Here is an 18332-nt window from a genome sequence, read left to right on the forward strand (position 1 = left end):
AGAGTGTTGCAAAAAATTCGAAAATAATTTTGGAATGCTGGAAATTATTTTTTTCCAGATAGTGTAACTGGTGACATTGTGGAATACACAAACCACGAACTTGGCAGAATGGCAGCATCTTATTCTTGGAGTGCTCGAGACTGCCCACTGACAGATTTTGCTTTCTTTGGTGTATTATGGAGTGAAAATGGCACAGCATCTCAATACTGATGAGCTATGCGCCACTGATGGGACTGCACCAGATTTCTTTATTGTTTCTATGAGCAAACGAAGGTTCCACACACTTCTCCAAGCTATAAGTTTTGACGACAAATCTACGAGAGCTCAGAGAAAGGAAACAGATAATTTGGCACCTATAACAGAAATATTTGACGAATTTGTGAATGTTTGCCAGAAGAGCTGTAGTGCAGTGGATTGACAACGATAGACGAGATGTTGGAACCAATCTGTTGACGCTGGAAATTCAGGCAGTATATAGCAAATATGCCTGCAAAACATGGCACCAAGGTATATGCGCTCTGTGAAGTCAGAACATTTTATACCCTAAATATGGAATTATACGCGTGCAAACAGCCTATTGAGCCATATCAAGTACCCAATGGTGCAGAGAATGTGCTGTTACGATTGATTCGACCAATTGACAAAACAGGCAGAAACGTGACGATAGACAATTATTTTACATCTATACCACTGGCTAACAACATGTACGCCAATCATCGACTCACAGTAGTAGGTGCTCTACGGAATAATAAAAGAGAAATTCCACCGGAACTTCTGGACGTAAAGTGTAGGCAACTAAACAGCACCATATTCGCATTTGGAGAAAAACCAACCAACAACTGCTTGATTTGCTCGTACGTCCCAAAAAAGAAACAGAAAAAGAATGTTCTAATGTTATCCACCATGCACAGCGACGATGCTTTAGACGCTGACAGTGGCGAGGCGAACAGACCTGAAATCATTACATTTTACAATCTAACAAAAGGGGATGCAAATGTTGTCGATCGTTTGAAAACAGAATATTAGGTTTCAGGAATAAGCAACCACTGGCCTCTTACACTGTTTTTAGCTTGTTGAACATCGGAGCAATAAATGCTCAAAAAATATATAAGGTAAACACAAATGACTTAATTCCCCAGAGAACTTTCATCACAGAATTGAGTATGATGCTTACAAAAGCCTACATGATCAAACGCATGTCGATTCCGAGGATATCACCTCGCCTGAATTAGAAAATAAATGGTGTTGTACACACTTGCAAACTACGGGCAGCTAAAGAAGAAAATGAATCAAGAGAAAAAATCAGGCGTCACTACTGCCCTAAATGGAAAAACAGATTCACACAACATCACTGCCATCATTGTTCCTGCCCTATCTGTAAAGAACATACAGCATCGGGTGTTCTTATTTTCCAGGAGTGTATGTCACAAGAAACCATATCTGAACCTGACGAGTAAAAAGGAGTGTGGTTGACCTTAATTCATCACTTGCTATAAATATTACGAACTGCTGTTCACACAGGTGTTGTAAATGTAATCAAAAAAGTTTGGGAAATCTTTGCATGTATAAATACTTTTAAGTTTAGCAAATTACATGTTGTCTACCATGTTTATACTAATTTACATTGCTTTGGTGATAATAAAGAAATGATTTATTGTATAAACGTGTCTTTGTCTGGTATAAAGAGATGAAAAAGGTGCTAGATCTCATTGTTAGAAAAAATCTAACATGGGAGTTATCGCGTGACAACAATACACGCGAGCGACCGCAGGTTGAGGTTCATTCACACACATTAGTGAAAGCATCGGAAGTGACGTCAGGTCGGAGGGAACTAGAGTGCCCAGATTGGCGAAGTTCATTGACGACGATCTCTTGCTGATTGCTGTGATTTTGGAGGAAAAACAAGAGACGGGAGTGGGTTCAACAGTTGTGGAAAAATAGAGGAACAGAAGCAACATATTTTGCTGCTCTGCGCCCTGAAGTTAAGAACGATTCAGCAAAGCTGCATGAATATTTAAGAATGTCAGAAAATTCAATCACTTTATTACTGAACAAACTGGAAGTCAATCTGAAAAAGTAAACGATGGTTTTATCTAGTTAGAGTATGGGACACAGTAGAGCTCGCCAGATCCTGTGAGAAACCGGCAAGATAATTGCAGACACTATGATGGACGAACTGATGTCCAAACCGATAGAAAAAATGAGGAAGGGCATATCTGTCGATTGTTATTAAACCTGGAATTTCCCTAACTGTATAGGAGCATTGTTTGGGAAACACGTTACTATTCAGATTCCTTTGAACACCGGATCACTGTTTGTTTAATTACATAAAGACAGTCTCGATAATTTTGTCAGCATCTGATGACGCTCCAAGTAATTTGAATTGTTAGTGAGGCATATGGAAAGGAAAGTGATGTGGGAATATTTTTCAATTCAAATTCAAATAAAAGTGCTTCAACAAATCTGTTTGAATGTAGCAGCAAATTCTACTGTACCTAACACTGATACTCAAGTTCCATTCGTTATTGTAGTTGACGAAGCATTTTCTCCAGAAACATATTTAATGATATCATATCCAGCGGATAACTAATCGATCGTAAGCGTAACTTCAACAGTCGTTTGCGTCGTGTCAGAAGGACATCAGAAAAAAGTTCTGGTATGTTGTATAAAAAATTTAGACTTTGCAGTAAGTGATTCATGCCGCAGAAAGGTTGTTAGATTACATAATTAGTGTCATTTTAGTACCGCATATTTCTATTAAAATGTACGACATAAATATATATATAATTACACCTCTCAGAATGTGGATTTGAGCAGTGGTGTCCACATATTACAACCTTTCCATTTGCTTGGAGAGAACGCATCGGCAGATACATTTCGCGTAAGAGAAATATTCACTGAATACTTGTTTTGAGACTGGGTCTCTGCCTTGGTTTTCGAACCCTTAAGTGTGAGGAAATGTGGTACCTATAAGCAAAAAAAAAAAAGCTTGCTTGTATTTAAGGACGTAAAATCAGAAATGGGTGTAAAATCAGAAATGTACAGGTATTTACTTACCAGCTGTTTAGCGTATTCCTGAGCCGCAAGTTCATATATTAACAGTCGGCATAAGATCACGTGCAGCCAGCTTTCAGCTCCGTAACGATAACAGCGGCGACGGAGAAAATAGTCGTCTGTACAGCTGCGAAACGCTGAAACGCTGCCATAGAGGAGTTTAGGAAAGTACGTTAGGTGATGGTTGTGGTGGTGCGCGAAGCTACCGCGCACAGCACACTGCAATTGCTACGGATCTTCTAACGCCGACTCGCCTATAGGATAGAAGGTATCACAAAATACGGAAGTACGTCCTCGTCATTCGCATTTATGATGATAAAATAGGGAACAGCACATCAATGTAGCCTTGCCGCGTTCGTGGAGTGTAATAAAACCGGCAACAAGAAATAGCGCGGTCGCTGCACGGCGTCGGCAATAGCACTGATTGCACTGTCCAGGTCACGCGACGAGCGAGTGTGAACAATGACCTTTAAATTCATACAACAGTACTTTCAAACAAGTCGATGGAATCGAGGGCCTGTTACACCACTGTCGCGTTACTGGTGTTACTTCAATTCGAGCCACGCAGAAACGCGCGGCGCACAGTGGTGCACAAAGGCACAGACTAGAAGAGTGTCTTCTTAGGTGCGTAGCGTGGTTCCAGTCGCTAGAATATAGTATTCACCCATGACTTGGTTATTCTCAATGAAAACGCGCTAGTCTTACAGGACATACTAACCACAGTATGTGGACTAATAATAAACCGAAGGAAGCCCAAAGAAATGATGGATATCAGAAACGGGGTTAGTAAAAAACCTAAAATCAAATTTGGTGGCTGAGATGTGGGCGAGTGAAAGAATTCTGCTATCTTATAAGCAAAATAACACACCTCGAATCAAGCAAGGAGGGAAGAAGGGGCAGACAGGCGAAAAATGCATTCCTCGCCAAAACAAAGCTACCAGTATGAAATACAGGATGTAATTTGAGGAGGAAATATCTTATAATGTACGTTTAGGGCACACAGTTGTATAGATGTGAACCATGGACTGTGGGAAAACCGGAAAACAAGCGACTAGAAGCATTTAAGATGTGGTGCTTTGGAAGAATATTCAAAATTAGGTGGATTGATAATATAAAAATCAAATGAAAACGTCCTCTGAATAATGGGTGGTGGGAGAAAAATGAGGAAAACATTGATGAGAAGAAGGTCTGGGTGATAGGGCATATGTCAAGACCTGAAGGAGTGGCAGTAAAGAGAGCTGTGGAGGATTAAAAACAATAGCGGAAGACACAGATTACAATATATCCAACATAAAACTGAAGACGTGGGTAGAAGTGCTACTCTGAGAGGAATTTGTGGTGGCCCGTTCAAACCAGCCTGAAGTCGGATAATCCCAAAACAAGTGATGCAAATTTTGGACATTTGTATGGCATGTCGTCGCAAGGCTTCGAACACATGTTCAGTTTCAAATGGTTAAAATGGCTCTGAGCACTATGGGACTCAACTGCTGAGGTCATAAGTCCCCTAGAACTTAGAACTACTTAAACCTAACTAACTTAAGGACAACACACACACCCATGCCCGAGGCAGGATTCGAACCTGCGACCGTAGCGTTCGCGCGGTTCCAGACTGTAGCGCCAGAACCGCTCGGCCACCAGCGGCCGGCACATGTTCAGTTTGTCTGAACCCTTAGGCATAAGCAAGGCGAGGGTGGGTACCGAGTTTTTATTGATTACAGAATGCTTATGTACAGTGGGTAACCATTAATTCTCTGGGATATCATAATTTTTTGTGTCACTTTTAAAATTTAATTCTTCTGGCATGACAGGTCTCGTAACTCACCAAATCACAGACACACCACAGACACACACAAACACACACCACACACACACACACACACACACACACACACACACACACTCATATATATATATATATATATATATATATATATATATATATATATGTTGGCACTTAAATAGTGGCTACTATTTAATCACAACCGAAACAAAAGAGGTACATGTTTGCACCTGTTACTGTCCTTCAAAGTAGTCACCAGCGTATTGTAGAACCCGTTGCCACCGATGTGGAAGGCATACTATGCCGTTAGCAGAGCCTGTTCTGTTGTGGTGCGATTGGAGCGGTCTACTGCCTGTCGAATCTCTGGAACAGTTCTGAAGCGAATGCCACGAAGTGGCTCCTTCATCTTCGCAATCGAATCAAAATCACAAGGACTTAATTCCGAGGAGTATGGTGGATGGTACAGTACTTCCCAGTCCCATCGAGTGAACCTAGCACCCACAGCTTGCGCTGTATGCGCCCGCGCATTGTCGTGCAAAATGATGGGTGGATTGCGCGGAAAGTGTCGCTGCTTCTTTCTCAAAGGTGGTCGCAGGTGATGCTCCAAAAACGAACTGTAATACTGTGCATTGACAGTCTGCCGTGGAGGAACGTAATGCGTTAGGATAACACCATCACAGTCGTACACGAGAATCACCAGAACTTTCACCATATTGGGGCTAAATGAAAAAAGATCTCGTGTCGCAGTTTCCTGTTTCGTCCCAGATAGTGTTTATGTGAAGGTGGGGATAGAATGTCGATCGTGCCGTGTCTACTAGTAAAATATTAAGTTTAAAAAGCATGAAATAAAAGTTAAATTAAAAATTTATAAGAACGTCGACAAAAAAATGACTCCATTCTTTGGATTGGCGTTTCAGTTTTAGCTTCGTAGCATTCACTTCAGAATTGTTCCAGAGATTCGACAGGCAGTAGACCGCTCCATTCGCACCATCAACAGAACAGACTCTGCTAACGGTTTACTAGTCCTTCCAAATCGCTGGCAACGAGTTCTAGACAACGCCGGTACCTGCTATGAAAGACAGTAAGAGGTGCAAACATGTAACTCTTTTGTGTCGGTTGTGAATAAATAGTTTCCACTAATTAACTTCAAGCACTCGTATATACACTCCTGGAAATTGAAATAAGAACACCGTGAATTCATTGTCCCAGGAAGGGGAAACTTTATTGACACATTCCTGGGGTCAGATACATCACATGATCACACTGACAGAACCACAGGCACATAGACACAGGCAACAGAGCATGCACAATGTCGGCACTAGTACAGTGTATATCCACCTTTCGCAGCAATGCAGGCTGCTATTCTCCCATGGAGACGATCGTAGAGATGCTGGATGTAGTCCTGTGGAGCGGCTTGGCATGCCATTTCCACCTGGCGCCTCAGTTGGACCAGCGTTCGTGCTGGACGTGCAGACCGCGTGAGACGACGCTTCATCCAGTCCCAAACATGCTCAATGGGGGACAGATCCGGAGATCTTGCTGGCCAGGGTAGTTGACTTACACCTTCTAGAGCACGTTGGGTGGCACGGGATACATGCGGACGTGCATTGTCCTGTTGGAACAGCAAGTTCCCTTGCCGGTCTAGGAATGGTAGAACGATGGGTTCGATGACGGTTTGGATGTACCGTGCACTATTCAGTGTCCCCTCGACGATCACCAGTGGTGTACGGCCAGTGTAGGAGATCGCTGCCCACACCATGATGCCGGGTGTTGGCCCTGTGTGCCTCGGTCGTATGCAGTCCTGATTGTGGCGCTCACCTGCACGGCGCCAAACACGCATACGACCATCATTGGCACCAAGGCAGAAGCGACTCTCATCGCTGAAGACGACACGTCTCCATTCGTCCCTCCATTCACGCCTGTCGCGACACCACTGGAGGCGGGCTGCACGATGTTGGGGCGTGAGCGGAAGACGGCCTAACGGTGTGCGGGACCGTAGCCCAGCTTCATGGAGACGGTTGCGAATGGTCCTCGCCGATACCCCAGGAGCAACAGTGTCCCTAATTTGCTGGGAAGTGGCGGTGCGGTTCCCTACGGCACTGCGTAGGATCCTACGGTCTTGGCGTGCATCCGTGCGTCGCTGCGGTCCGGTCCCAGGTCGACGGGCACGTGCACCTTCCGCCGACCACTGGCGACAACATCGATGTACTGTGGAGACCTCACGCCCCACGTGTTGAGCAATTCGGCGGTACGTCCACCCGGCCTCCCGCATGCCCACTATACACCCTCGCTCAAAGTCCGTCAACTGCACATACGGTTCACGTCCACGCTGTCGCGGCATGCTACCAGTGTTAAAGACTGCGATGGAGCTCTGTATGCCACGGCAAACTGGCTGACACTGACGGCGGCGGTGCACAAATGCTGCGCAGCTAGCGCCATTCGACGGCCAACACCGCGGTTCCTGGTGTGTCCTCTGTGCCGTGTGTGTGGTCATTGCTTGTACAGCCCTCTCGCAGTGTCCGGAGCAAGTATGGTGGGTCTGACACACCGGTGTCAATGTGTTCTTTTTTCCATTTCCAGGAGTGTATAATGGCATTTTTAGAGTCTTGCCCCGCCCCCCAGCCAGCGCGGACGAACGAACAGTTTGCTTTGATGTATCAACAATCGACACTACGCAGAACTTGTTCAACAATGCGTAGAGCGGCGTTATTTGCCACACCAGACGCGGAGCGCTGCGTCTATCATCTTTTCTTGGCTTTACGTAGCGCGACGTGTTCGATATGAACTAGGCTTTACTTTCGGTTAGAAGTAGGCATAGTAAATGACAATAGTTAATTACGTAGTCACTATGTTCGTATATCACATGGCTGCTACAGTACCTTTATGGTACGAAGTGTGGTGTTCTATAGGACATGATGATTTAAATCTGGACTCACATATGTCCTGTAGGTCACAAAGACCTTCTAAAACTGCTGTCAATATTATTAGCTAGTGCTACAGCCTGTCAATCTTATACTGCTCATACAATTCAGATGTTTACCAGTTTGGAGAACGGTGGTGAAAATTAGTGTACCCACGTGTTTCAAATTGTGTACGTGATCTACTCTGGTGATATCTACTGTGGAAATTTGTTGGCTTGTGTATCCGCCTGTGGCATCGTAGCTCCCAAACGGAAGTTCCGATTTTAATGTAGTTCATTTTATTTTATTTTTTCTTTGAAAGCTGGTTTATTCGGAATGATTCTTAGCTACATTCCACCAAAGTCTGTTTATTCGTTTAAATTTCGTCGGCTAAGTTTAGTAAAAGTGTTTTCCGCAAGCGTCCTCTCTTGATATTAGTTAGCTACATAATACATGAGACCTACGTCAAGTTACGTAATACCAGATTGTAAAGCACAATAATATCTAAATAAAAGTCCGCGAGAACAAATGTTTACCTCTTACGGTTGACAAACGATGAGGTCACCCGTTTTAGTACCTGGTCGCAGGTTCGAATCATGCCTCGAGCATGGATGTGTGTGACGTCCTTAGGTTAGTTAGGTTTACGTAGTTCTAAGTTCTAGGGGACTGATAACCTCAGCAGTTAAGTCCCATAGTGCTCAGACCCATTTGAACAATTTTTTTAGTACCTATGGAGTAGAAAAAGGAAGATTGTGACTCAACTGTAAAAGATAAACATAAGCTCTCGCAGAGTTTTGTAGTTCGGTTTGAGATCTACATTTTAGTACTGTATCAATTGATATTGCTACAATAGTTTAGGCAACAGAGTTCAACCGTAGCCCACTTTCTTGTTACCAAAATTAGCTAAGTATGTACTAACAATAGTCAATGAACATACGAGTGAATTAAAAAAGCAAACACGTAAATCGCATAAATGAAAAAGATCTCCCGTCGCTATTTCCTGTTTCGTCCCAGAAAGTGTTTGTGTGAAGGTGTGGATAGAATGTCGAACGTACCGTATCTGCTAGTAAAATATTAAATTTAAAAAGCATGAAATAAAAGGTAAATTAAAAATTAAAAAAGACGCCTACAAAAAAAGTCTAAAAATTAAAAAAATCTGTGCTACCTCTTAACCTCTAAAAAGTAAAAACAAATATGTGTTACCTCCATAAGATAAATATAATTAGTAATATTTTGATGCAAACGTCGTCGTGTCGGAGAACCGCTAAGAAAATAAAAATAAGCAGTTGATAGCAGTTATCCTTTCTAGAACAGTATACTTTCATTATTTCTGGTTATAAGCCTCTTCTGTATGGCGTCGTCTCTTCCAGTCCTGCGCGTCCCGTATCCACCTCAAAAAAGCTCGTGAAGTTATAATTACTTATATAAAATATGCAAACCAATCTATCTATAATTAGCTCAACATTGTTAAAGAATAGAGTTACCTATTTATTTTACGTCATATTTTTACATAATTATATATGGACTCAGTTTCATGCATGAATCTATTTCACGAGGCCTACGTCCTGTAGTACTTTGATGATAGCGTGCTAACTCAGGCTTTATTAAAGGACCAGCGCGAGTTACGTGGTGCGCGTTACGCGGTGAGCGAGTCGTGACAAAGGGCGGCGATCGGGACAGGCAGTCGATTGAGGACAGGCATCCGTTGAAGGTTGTGTCTACATTGTGAATTTTTCCTAGTGAGTTAATTAACACTTAGACTCAACGATTTGATATTGTTGTTTTGATATTTAACTACTTAGCATTTATTATTTGTAGATGTATTCTGTTTTTATTTCACTTTGCGTTCCCCCGATTCGAAGACGGTTGGATAAAAATATTACTACCTATATAAAAACTAAAAGGGGAAATACATGTTATTTTTTCGTTTTTTATAGGTTTTTTTGAGTTTTTTAATTTTGTAACTTAAGTTTTATTTTCCACTTACTATTCTCACTAACATTTAAAACAATTAGTACCCCCGGGATATGACAGGTTGTACATATTTTCAAACAGCAGTATTTTTTGTTAATATTATTTGCTTTGTTGTTTGAGCCTTAAACTCTTGATGTAATGCTGCGAGGTGCTTTAGGTAGTTATTTCGGAAAATATTTTAGTGTAAAGTCAGATACTAAATTGCTACAAGAAATTAAGCAGCTGCAAGTAGAAGATACTTGGTACTATTGTGATTCATATGTGATTAAAAATAAGACAGTGCAGTACTATGTGCAAGGCTGAAGTTGCTTACACGTACACTGGCCGGCCGGAGTGGCCGAGTGGTTCTAGGCGCTACAGTCTGGAACCGACCGACCGCTACGGTCGCCGGTTCGAATCCTGCCTCCGGCATGGATGTGTGTGATGTCCTTAGGTTAGTTAGGTTTAAGTAGTTCTAAGTTCTAGCGGACTGATGACCTCAGATATTAAGTCCCATAGTTCTCAGAGCCATTTGAACCATTTTACACCTACACTGGCACCTGACAGGCAGTTTATGCGCTTACTGCATAAGATTGGTATTTACTTTACGTTACTTTCCTTTTCTTTCTGTCAACATTTAGCACATAATACTCTTTCGCTTTAGTTCATCGGTATAAAACATGATCTAAATAAAAGAAAAGAAGCCAGTTTCAGATACAAATAAAGAGCGAATCAAGTAATCACTTACGTTTGTGTTGGTTGTTCCGCAAACAACAGGCTTGTTGTCTTCTCATTTTAATCACATGTAGTACACAAAACGGCTTCTGTCTTACCCATCCACCTTCCTCGGTCATTTTCTTTCGTGTTGGCTAGTAGCCTTTGAGACTATATGAGCAAAAAATTTCATAAAATTTTGACAGAACGTTCAGTATTCAATGTTACGGTGGGCAGAAGTTCGGAGGAAGGGTAACGAGTCTCAATACCAAACAGCCTCCTTAAGAAAGTAACGGTTGAACTACTGAATGATCACCGATGATGGAATTCTTATGAGTTTACTATTGGCCGCAATCGATAGGTTTACGTGTGGACATATCAATCCAGATGGTAATGTGCGGAATTGCTAATGATCCAGACACAGACACCATTAAAATCAAAGATTTCTATGTGCCACGGTCCAAGGCATAATTGCCTAAACTTTCGCCATGCAGTGCTCGAACAAGCTCAGCAAGCCAGACTTTATCCGCGCACCAAGCAGCGTGCCTTGACACACATACTCATCTTAGGCATCAGCCTGATGACGATACGAACTGACCGTTGCAAGGATACATGTAGACAGTTCGGCTTGCTGGCATGTTTGAGTCTGCAACTGCTTTATGAATCGCTAAAGCCTCTTATGATGTTTCTAGGATTGTAAGACAAAGTGTTAAGCAGAGAACAGCATAATGCCCATAAAACAAATATCAGCAACTATATTGACATAATTACCGTCCCCTGTCTCAGGGTTAGCCATCGTGTAAATATCACTTCCTATGCGCATTCCAGACGACTTCTCAGCAACGTGGAGGCGGGTCAGCTGGTGTCGATTCTACCAAGTTCGACGCATCTGACAGACTGTCAATGAAACGGCTGATGTTCGATAGTCCTTTTCGGCGTGCTCCTCGCCCCTCTGACAAGAGACAACTATTGATGCGACCACAGTTATGTCTCATGTTGCTAGAGTGCATCCAGCGAAATCAAAAAGACAAGCAGCAATTTAGAGACTGTAAGGCACCGACCTGGGTGTAGGTCATCCAGCAGCAGGGCTCGACCTGGTTGGAGTCGAGCCCCCAGAACTCGAGCTCCTCCTCGAAGAGCGGTCCGCACACGTCGGTGGGGTAGTGCAGCTTGCCGGTGCGGTAGTAGTTGAGCACCTGCGCGAACACGCCCGGGTGCCGGTCGAAGAAGTACTCGTTGAGGACGGGGTCGTAGTTGGCGAGCGCCTCCGTCAGCCGCGACAGCCGCGTCGCCGGGATCTTCTTCAGCGTCGCCTTGTAGGTCTCGTGCCGGATGCCGCCCACGTTCAGCACCACGCGGTTCTCCGCGTCCATGTTGATCAGGTTCATCGCGGCGCCCGCGGACCCGATCCCTGCACAGCGCAACAATACGCACAATCTACGGGGTGATCTTAGACAGCAATAATATAATGTTTGCGCATCACATCAAACTAGATTTGTTGACACAAGCTGTATTTTCAAAGTCGACGTCAGACGTCATCACGCTGAGCTCCGTATAAGCATACTGGAGATAAAATTAGTAACCCCCAAGAGAGACTACAGTGATTCCGCCTAACATCGCGTCTGGCCTTCGCCATGGCTCCATTTCGGCGAGGGACAGCGTACACACTTTTCTAAACGTATGCCACAACCACCTGAAGTCAGTCATTCATTACATCTCTTGTTGTTGTTGTGGTCTTCAGTCCTGAGACTGGTTTGCTGCAGCTCTCCATGCTACTCTATGCTGTGCAAGCTTCTTCATCTCCCACTACCTACTGCAACCTACATCCTTCTGAATCTGCTTAATGTATTCATCTCTTAGTCTCCCTCTACAATTTTTACCCTTCACGCTGCCCTCTAATACTAAATTGATGATCCCTTGATGCCTCAGAAAATGTCCTACCAACCGATCCCTTCTTCTAGTCAAGTTGTGCCACAAACTTCTCTTCTTCCCAATCCTATTCAATACCCCCTCATTTGCTATGCGATCTAGCCATCTAATCTTCAGCATCCATCTGTAGCACCACATGTCGAAAGCTTCTATTCTCTTCTTGTCCAAACTATTTATGGTCCATGTTTCACTTCCATACATGGCTACACTCCATACAAATACTTTCAGAAACGACTTCCTGACACTTAAATCTATACTCGATGTAAACAAATTTCTCCTGTTCAGAAACGATTTCCTTGCCATTGCCAGTCTACTTTTTATATCCTCTCAACTTCGACCATCATCAGCTATTTTTCTCCCCAAATAGCACAACTTCTTACTACTATAAGTGTCTCATTTCCTAATCTAATTCCCTCAGCAGCACCCGACTTAATTCGACTACATTCCATTATCGTCGTTTTGCTTTTGTCGATGTTCATCTTATATCCTACTTTCAAGACACTATCCATTCCGTTCAACTGCTTTTCCAAGTCCTTTGCTGCCTCTGACAGAATTACAATGTCATCGGCGAGCCTCAAAGTTTTCATTTCTTCTCCATGGATTTTAATACCTACTCCAAATTTTTCTTTTGTTTCCTTCATTGCTTGCTCAATATACAGATTCAATAACATCGGGGAGGGGCTACAACCCTGTCTCACTCCATTCCCAACCGCTGCTTCCCTTTCATGTCCCTCGACTCTGTAAATAGACTTTCGCTCCCTGTATTTTACACCTGCCACCTTCAGAATTTGAAAGAGAGTATTCCAGTCAACATTGTCAAGTTTTCTCTAAGTCTACAAATGATAGAAAAGTAGGTTTGCTTTTCCTTAATCTATTTTCTAAGGTAAGTCGTAGGGTCAGTATTGCCTCACGTGTTCCAATATTTCTACAGAATCCAAAATGATCTTCCCCGAGGTCGGCTTCTACTAGTTTTTCCATTCCTCTGTAAAGAATTCGCGTTAGTATTTTGCAGCTGTGACTTATTAAACTGATAGTTCGGTAATTTTCACATCTGTCAACACCTGCTTTCTTTGGGATTGGAATTATAATATTCTTCTTGAAGTCTGAGGGTATTTCGCCTGTCTCATTCATCTTGCGCACCAGATGGTAGAGTTTTGACAGGGCTGGCTCTCCCAAGGCTGTCAGTAGTTCGAATGGAATGTTGTGTATTCCCGGGGCCCTTTTTCGACTCAGGTCTTTCAGTGCTCTGTCAAACTCTTCATGCAGTATCATATCTCCCATTTCATCTTCATCTACATGCTTTTCCATTTCCATAATATTGTCCCCTTAAAGATACAAAATTGCTGGCATCTACATCTACATCCATACTCTGCAGACCACCATGAAGTGCATGGCAGAGGGTACGTCCCAATGTACCATTTATTAGGGTTTCTTCCCGCTCAATTCACGTATGGAGCGCGGTGAAAATGATTGGATGAATGCCTCTGTGTGTGCTGAAATTATTCTCATCTTTTCCTTACGATCCATATGTGAGCGATAGATAGTGGATTTCTAGAGTCATTATTTAATGCCGATTCTTGGATCTTTCTTAGTAGACTTTCTCGGGAAAGTTGGCGACCGTCTTCAAAAGTTTGCCAGTTCAGTTTCTTCAGCATCTCTGTGACGCTCTCCCAAGGGTTAAACAAAGCAGTGACAATTCGCGCTACCCTTCTCTCGGTTCGATAATCCTCTTTGGTGTGGGTCCGAAACACTTTAGCAATATTCTAGAATGGGTCATACGAGTAATTTGTAAGAAAGTCTCTTTGTAGACTGATTGGCACTTCCATAATATTCTACCAATAAAACGAAGTTTGTCACTTACTTTACCGACGAGTGAGTCTATGTGATTACTCCATTTCATATCACCACAAAATGGTACACCAGGTATTCGTAAGAGTTGACCGATTCCAACAGTGCCCCACTGATACTATAATCGTAAGATACTACGTTTTATTGTCTTGTGAAGTACACAATTTTACATTTCTGGGTATGTAAAGCAAGTTGGCACTCTTTGAAAGACTGAAATGTTATCAAGATTTGACAATATTTATGCTGCTTCTTACGAAAGTAATTCATTATCTACCAAAAGTTTGAAGTTGCTGTTAATATTGCCCGCAACGTCATTAATATCAATATGAACAGCAAGGGCCCCAATACACTTTCCTGGGGCACACCCGAAGTTATTTATACAACTGATGCCAACTATCCATCCAAGACTAAATGTTACGTCCACCCTACCAAAATTTCTTCATTTCACTCACAAACGTACAGTTCTTTGTTCGGAGGATCTACGACACATTACAGTTAGAAGAAGGCTAATTCAGTGGCAAATTCAGCACATCCACCGGCCCGTGGAACTTTGTTCTATTTCAATGATTTCAGCTGTTTCTCAATGACACTAACATTAACACTTATTTCACTCATCTTTGCAGTGTACGAGCAGTAAACTGGGCCAATTCTCCTGGGTTTTCCTTTGTAAAGGAACGTTTTAAAACAGAGATAAACGTTTCAGATTTTGCTTTCTTACCCTCAGTTCCAGTTCCTGTCTCATTTGCTACGGACTGGACTCTAACTGTAACGTCACTAACAGCTTTTACATACGACCGGAATTTCTTTGCCTTTTGTTAAAGATCATTTGACATGTTAAGTGCCATGTTTCATTTCTGTTCTAAATAGTCGAAGAAATTTTCTACGCTATTAAGAACGGCGGGTTATTTAGCAGGTCAGTAGAGGTGTGAATGCTTGCCAGGGTATTCGTCAAATCGGGAGCGGAAATGAGCTACCTTGTGAACGTGGTCGTCATATTGGAAGAAATGACTGCCCATTGTAAACTCATTATGAATTTGCATAAGAAAGAGCAACGCTCGTTCACCGAGCATGTTGAAATAAACGTTTTGATCATTTTCGCTGAACGTGAATGAAGGACTCAAGGCATGGTACGTAAAATTTCCCCACATTATCACAGAACAACATCCACCATGAAGCACCCTCCACACAGTGCGGGTGAAGACTTCATTGGATCGTCAGTCGTTCAACATTATGAAGCATAGCTGAAAATGGACTGGTAATTTGACTTTCATATCACGATCTTTGCTTTGGCAGGATTTTTCCAATTTCTAATTAAGTCTGATACTCAATAATAAAATTTTGAACAATTTCAAGCCCAATGTCTCCTGGTTCCGAGAAAAGACAAAATTGTTGAAAATTTCGTTATTGTCTTTCAGCCCTAATTATAAACTAGAGCCGGCCTTTGTGGCCGAGCGGTTCTAGGCGCTTCAGTCTGGAACCGCGAGACCGCTACGGTCGCAGGTTCGAATCCTGCCTCCGGCATGGATGTGTGTGATGTCCTTAGGTTAGTTAGGTTTAAGTAGTTCTAAGTTCTAGGGGACTGATGACCTCAGATGTTAAGTCCCATAGTGTTCAGAGTCAATTTTTATAAACTAGAAAAATTATTTCAAAGTAAAGACAATGATATACAAGTCATATTATCTTCCCATTTTGATCTGTGCATCAGAATGTAGGACAAAGAAACATCTGAGCACAACAGAAGCGACAGTAATGCACTTTCTACGGAGAATCCTTGGTAAGGCGAGAAGGGTCATGATATGGAATAAAGCTGTACGATACACATTACAGGTCAGTTACTTAAAAAAAAACCTAAAGAGAGAAATTGGCTCAAATAGTTCGCCAACATTTTATTCATTTAATCATATGACTAGGCCCCTCCGTCGGGCAGACCGTTGGCCGCGTGCCTCTCTTTCAGTTTGACGCCACTTCGGCGACCCGCAGTCAATGAGGATGATATAATGATGATGAGGACAGCTGATGAGGACAGCACAACACTCAGTCCCTGGGCGGAGAAAAGTCCCCGACCCAGCCGGGAATGGAACCCGGGCCCAGAGGATTGACAATCCGTCACGCTTATCATTCACCTACCGGGGGGTGGACATTGGCAACATTAAAATAATGTGACAAGAAAGACTTCCAAGATGAGCTCTAGAATTGACAGAGTACGTAAATGCCGTCACAAGGCGTCACGCAGCCGCGGCCCTTTAAAATCCGCGTCACCCTTGCGACGTGGATGGCTGAGTAACTTAGTGGCGGCGCTGCGCCTCGTCCGTCGCAATACAGGTACCACCGCGAGGATCTTCTGCTGGAAGCGGGAACAGAGTCTTGTTTTTGAGAGTAAACGGCAAACACGAAAACAGCAGTTACCAATAGAGGAAACGGCCGTTGTATTTTACCGCACGCCGTGGCTGCCGTGGTGGGACAGCGGTGGCAAGGAAGAATGCGCTGGCCGGCCGGATACTTGGAGTATGCGAGGCTGGAAGCAATTTGCGTCCCTGCTAGCTGGCCGATGCAGAACCTGGAGACAGAGAGTTTTCGTGTGTGTGTTGTAAGACGGGGCTGTTCTCAGCTGATTTAATGTCTGCAAATGTTATAAGTTGGTGCGGACTACTGGCTGTACTGTGTGTAATTCAGCCTGATCAGCACTCATTATATTACCAGAACTCGCTGATTTGGGGTCGCGACTATGAATTCCTTATATATACTGTCAAAGTTGTCAGATGCCTATTTGGTTGACAACTTTGTTGTCATTCAAGCTTCATTTATGCTTTTGTAAACAACTCGCTCCTTATTTAGTGTTTATTTCCTCTTAATACTTGAAGTAGAATTGTTTAGTATGTGATAAAAGTTACTGACAATTTGTAGGCAATTTAATGAGCTATTGGTAGAAATAAGTCGATTCTTTACGGTACACTAAATTTTGGTTGATTTTAATTGTGGAGCAACACTGGTGCTTCAGCTACAAAATTTTTAAATGTAAGTGGTTTTTACACTGTTTCTTGGATATCTCGTTGTTTTTGTCAAATTTTTTGTTTGCCTGCTACAGAGTTGACTCGTTATACCACGTTTTAAGAGCTCTTCTCCTGGAAGAGGAAAGTTTCTTAAAATGTGCTCACAACTGTATTGTATAAATGAGAAAATAAATGTTGAGAGCCTGTTTAAATGAAATAAAAGTAGTTTTAGCAAAGGGCAAGAAACACTCAAAGCTGAAACAAGTCCTACTACTCCCTATGGCGGTGTAGATGATATTAGCCGTAGAGGACAGCAATGGGAGGATATGCTGAACAACAGACTGCAGGAGAAAAGAGAAACACCGAGCGAGGTGGCGCAGTGGTTAGCGCACTGGACTCGCATTCGGAAGGACGACGGTTCAATCCCGTCTCCAGCCATCCTGATTTAGGTTTTCCGTGATTTCCCTAAATCGTTTCAGGCAAATGCTGGGATGGTTCCTTTGAAAGGGCACGGCCGATTTCCTTCCCCATCCTTCCCTAACCCGAGCTTGTGCTCCGTCTCTAATGACCTCGTTGTCGACGGGACGTTAAACAACACACTAACCTAACTAACTAAAAGAGAAACTTTGACTCTGTGAATGGCACAAGTAGAAGCGTTTCAGGAAGAATAAAGAAGAAGAAATCGACAGTGCAGTTCACACCATTCATCGTTCGGAAAGCGCAAACTGAGACCCGTCAAACCATACTATCCACCTCCTGAAAGTTACTGCTCAGGTTCTGTGTCCTATGGCCCATTGGGTAATTTTATGTGTCGCCACGAGCAAACAAACGTTTGCGACCTATCCGACTCTATACATATATTCCCTGCAGGTAGCCTCTCGGTGCTCCTAAGGGAAACAGTTGAGATGGATATGCTTTCACGTAGAGCAGCAATTTCTGTACTACTTAAACCAGTGGTTATTGACATGGCGTATAACTGTCCTCTTGCCCCTGCCGATCAGGTTTCTACTACAACCACAGTTCGTAGGTCGTTTTACATGGCTGCGTGTGGTACACTATTCCTTGCAGATACGTTTGACCGCGTTGATACTTAAACGAATTGGGCGTGTGGTTGCCATCTTCAGATACCCATCTACCAAAAGGCCTCGTACAGGCATAGTTAGG

The 18332-nt window shown here is 43.0% G+C and overlaps 1 protein-coding gene across 1 annotated transcript in view; it reads right to left on the bottom strand.

The window, feature by feature from the left end:
* The window catches only part of LOC126237119 (potassium voltage-gated channel protein Shaw-like), a 369116-nt gene that overhangs the window by 270584 nt on the left and 80200 nt on the right, over positions 1-18332 (bottom strand). The window contains exon 2 of the mRNA XM_049946934.1: positions 11463-11812. Within this exon, the coding sequence (XP_049802891.1) occupies positions 11463-11789 (327 nt within the window). The 5' untranslated portion in view covers positions 11790-11812. The remainder of the gene's footprint in view (positions 1-11462; positions 11813-18332) is intronic.

This window comes from Schistocerca nitens, chromosome 2, assembly GCF_023898315.1.
Source record: "Schistocerca nitens isolate TAMUIC-IGC-003100 chromosome 2, iqSchNite1.1, whole genome shotgun sequence".
Classification (NCBI taxonomy): Eukaryota; Metazoa; Arthropoda; class Insecta; order Orthoptera; family Acrididae; genus Schistocerca; species Schistocerca nitens.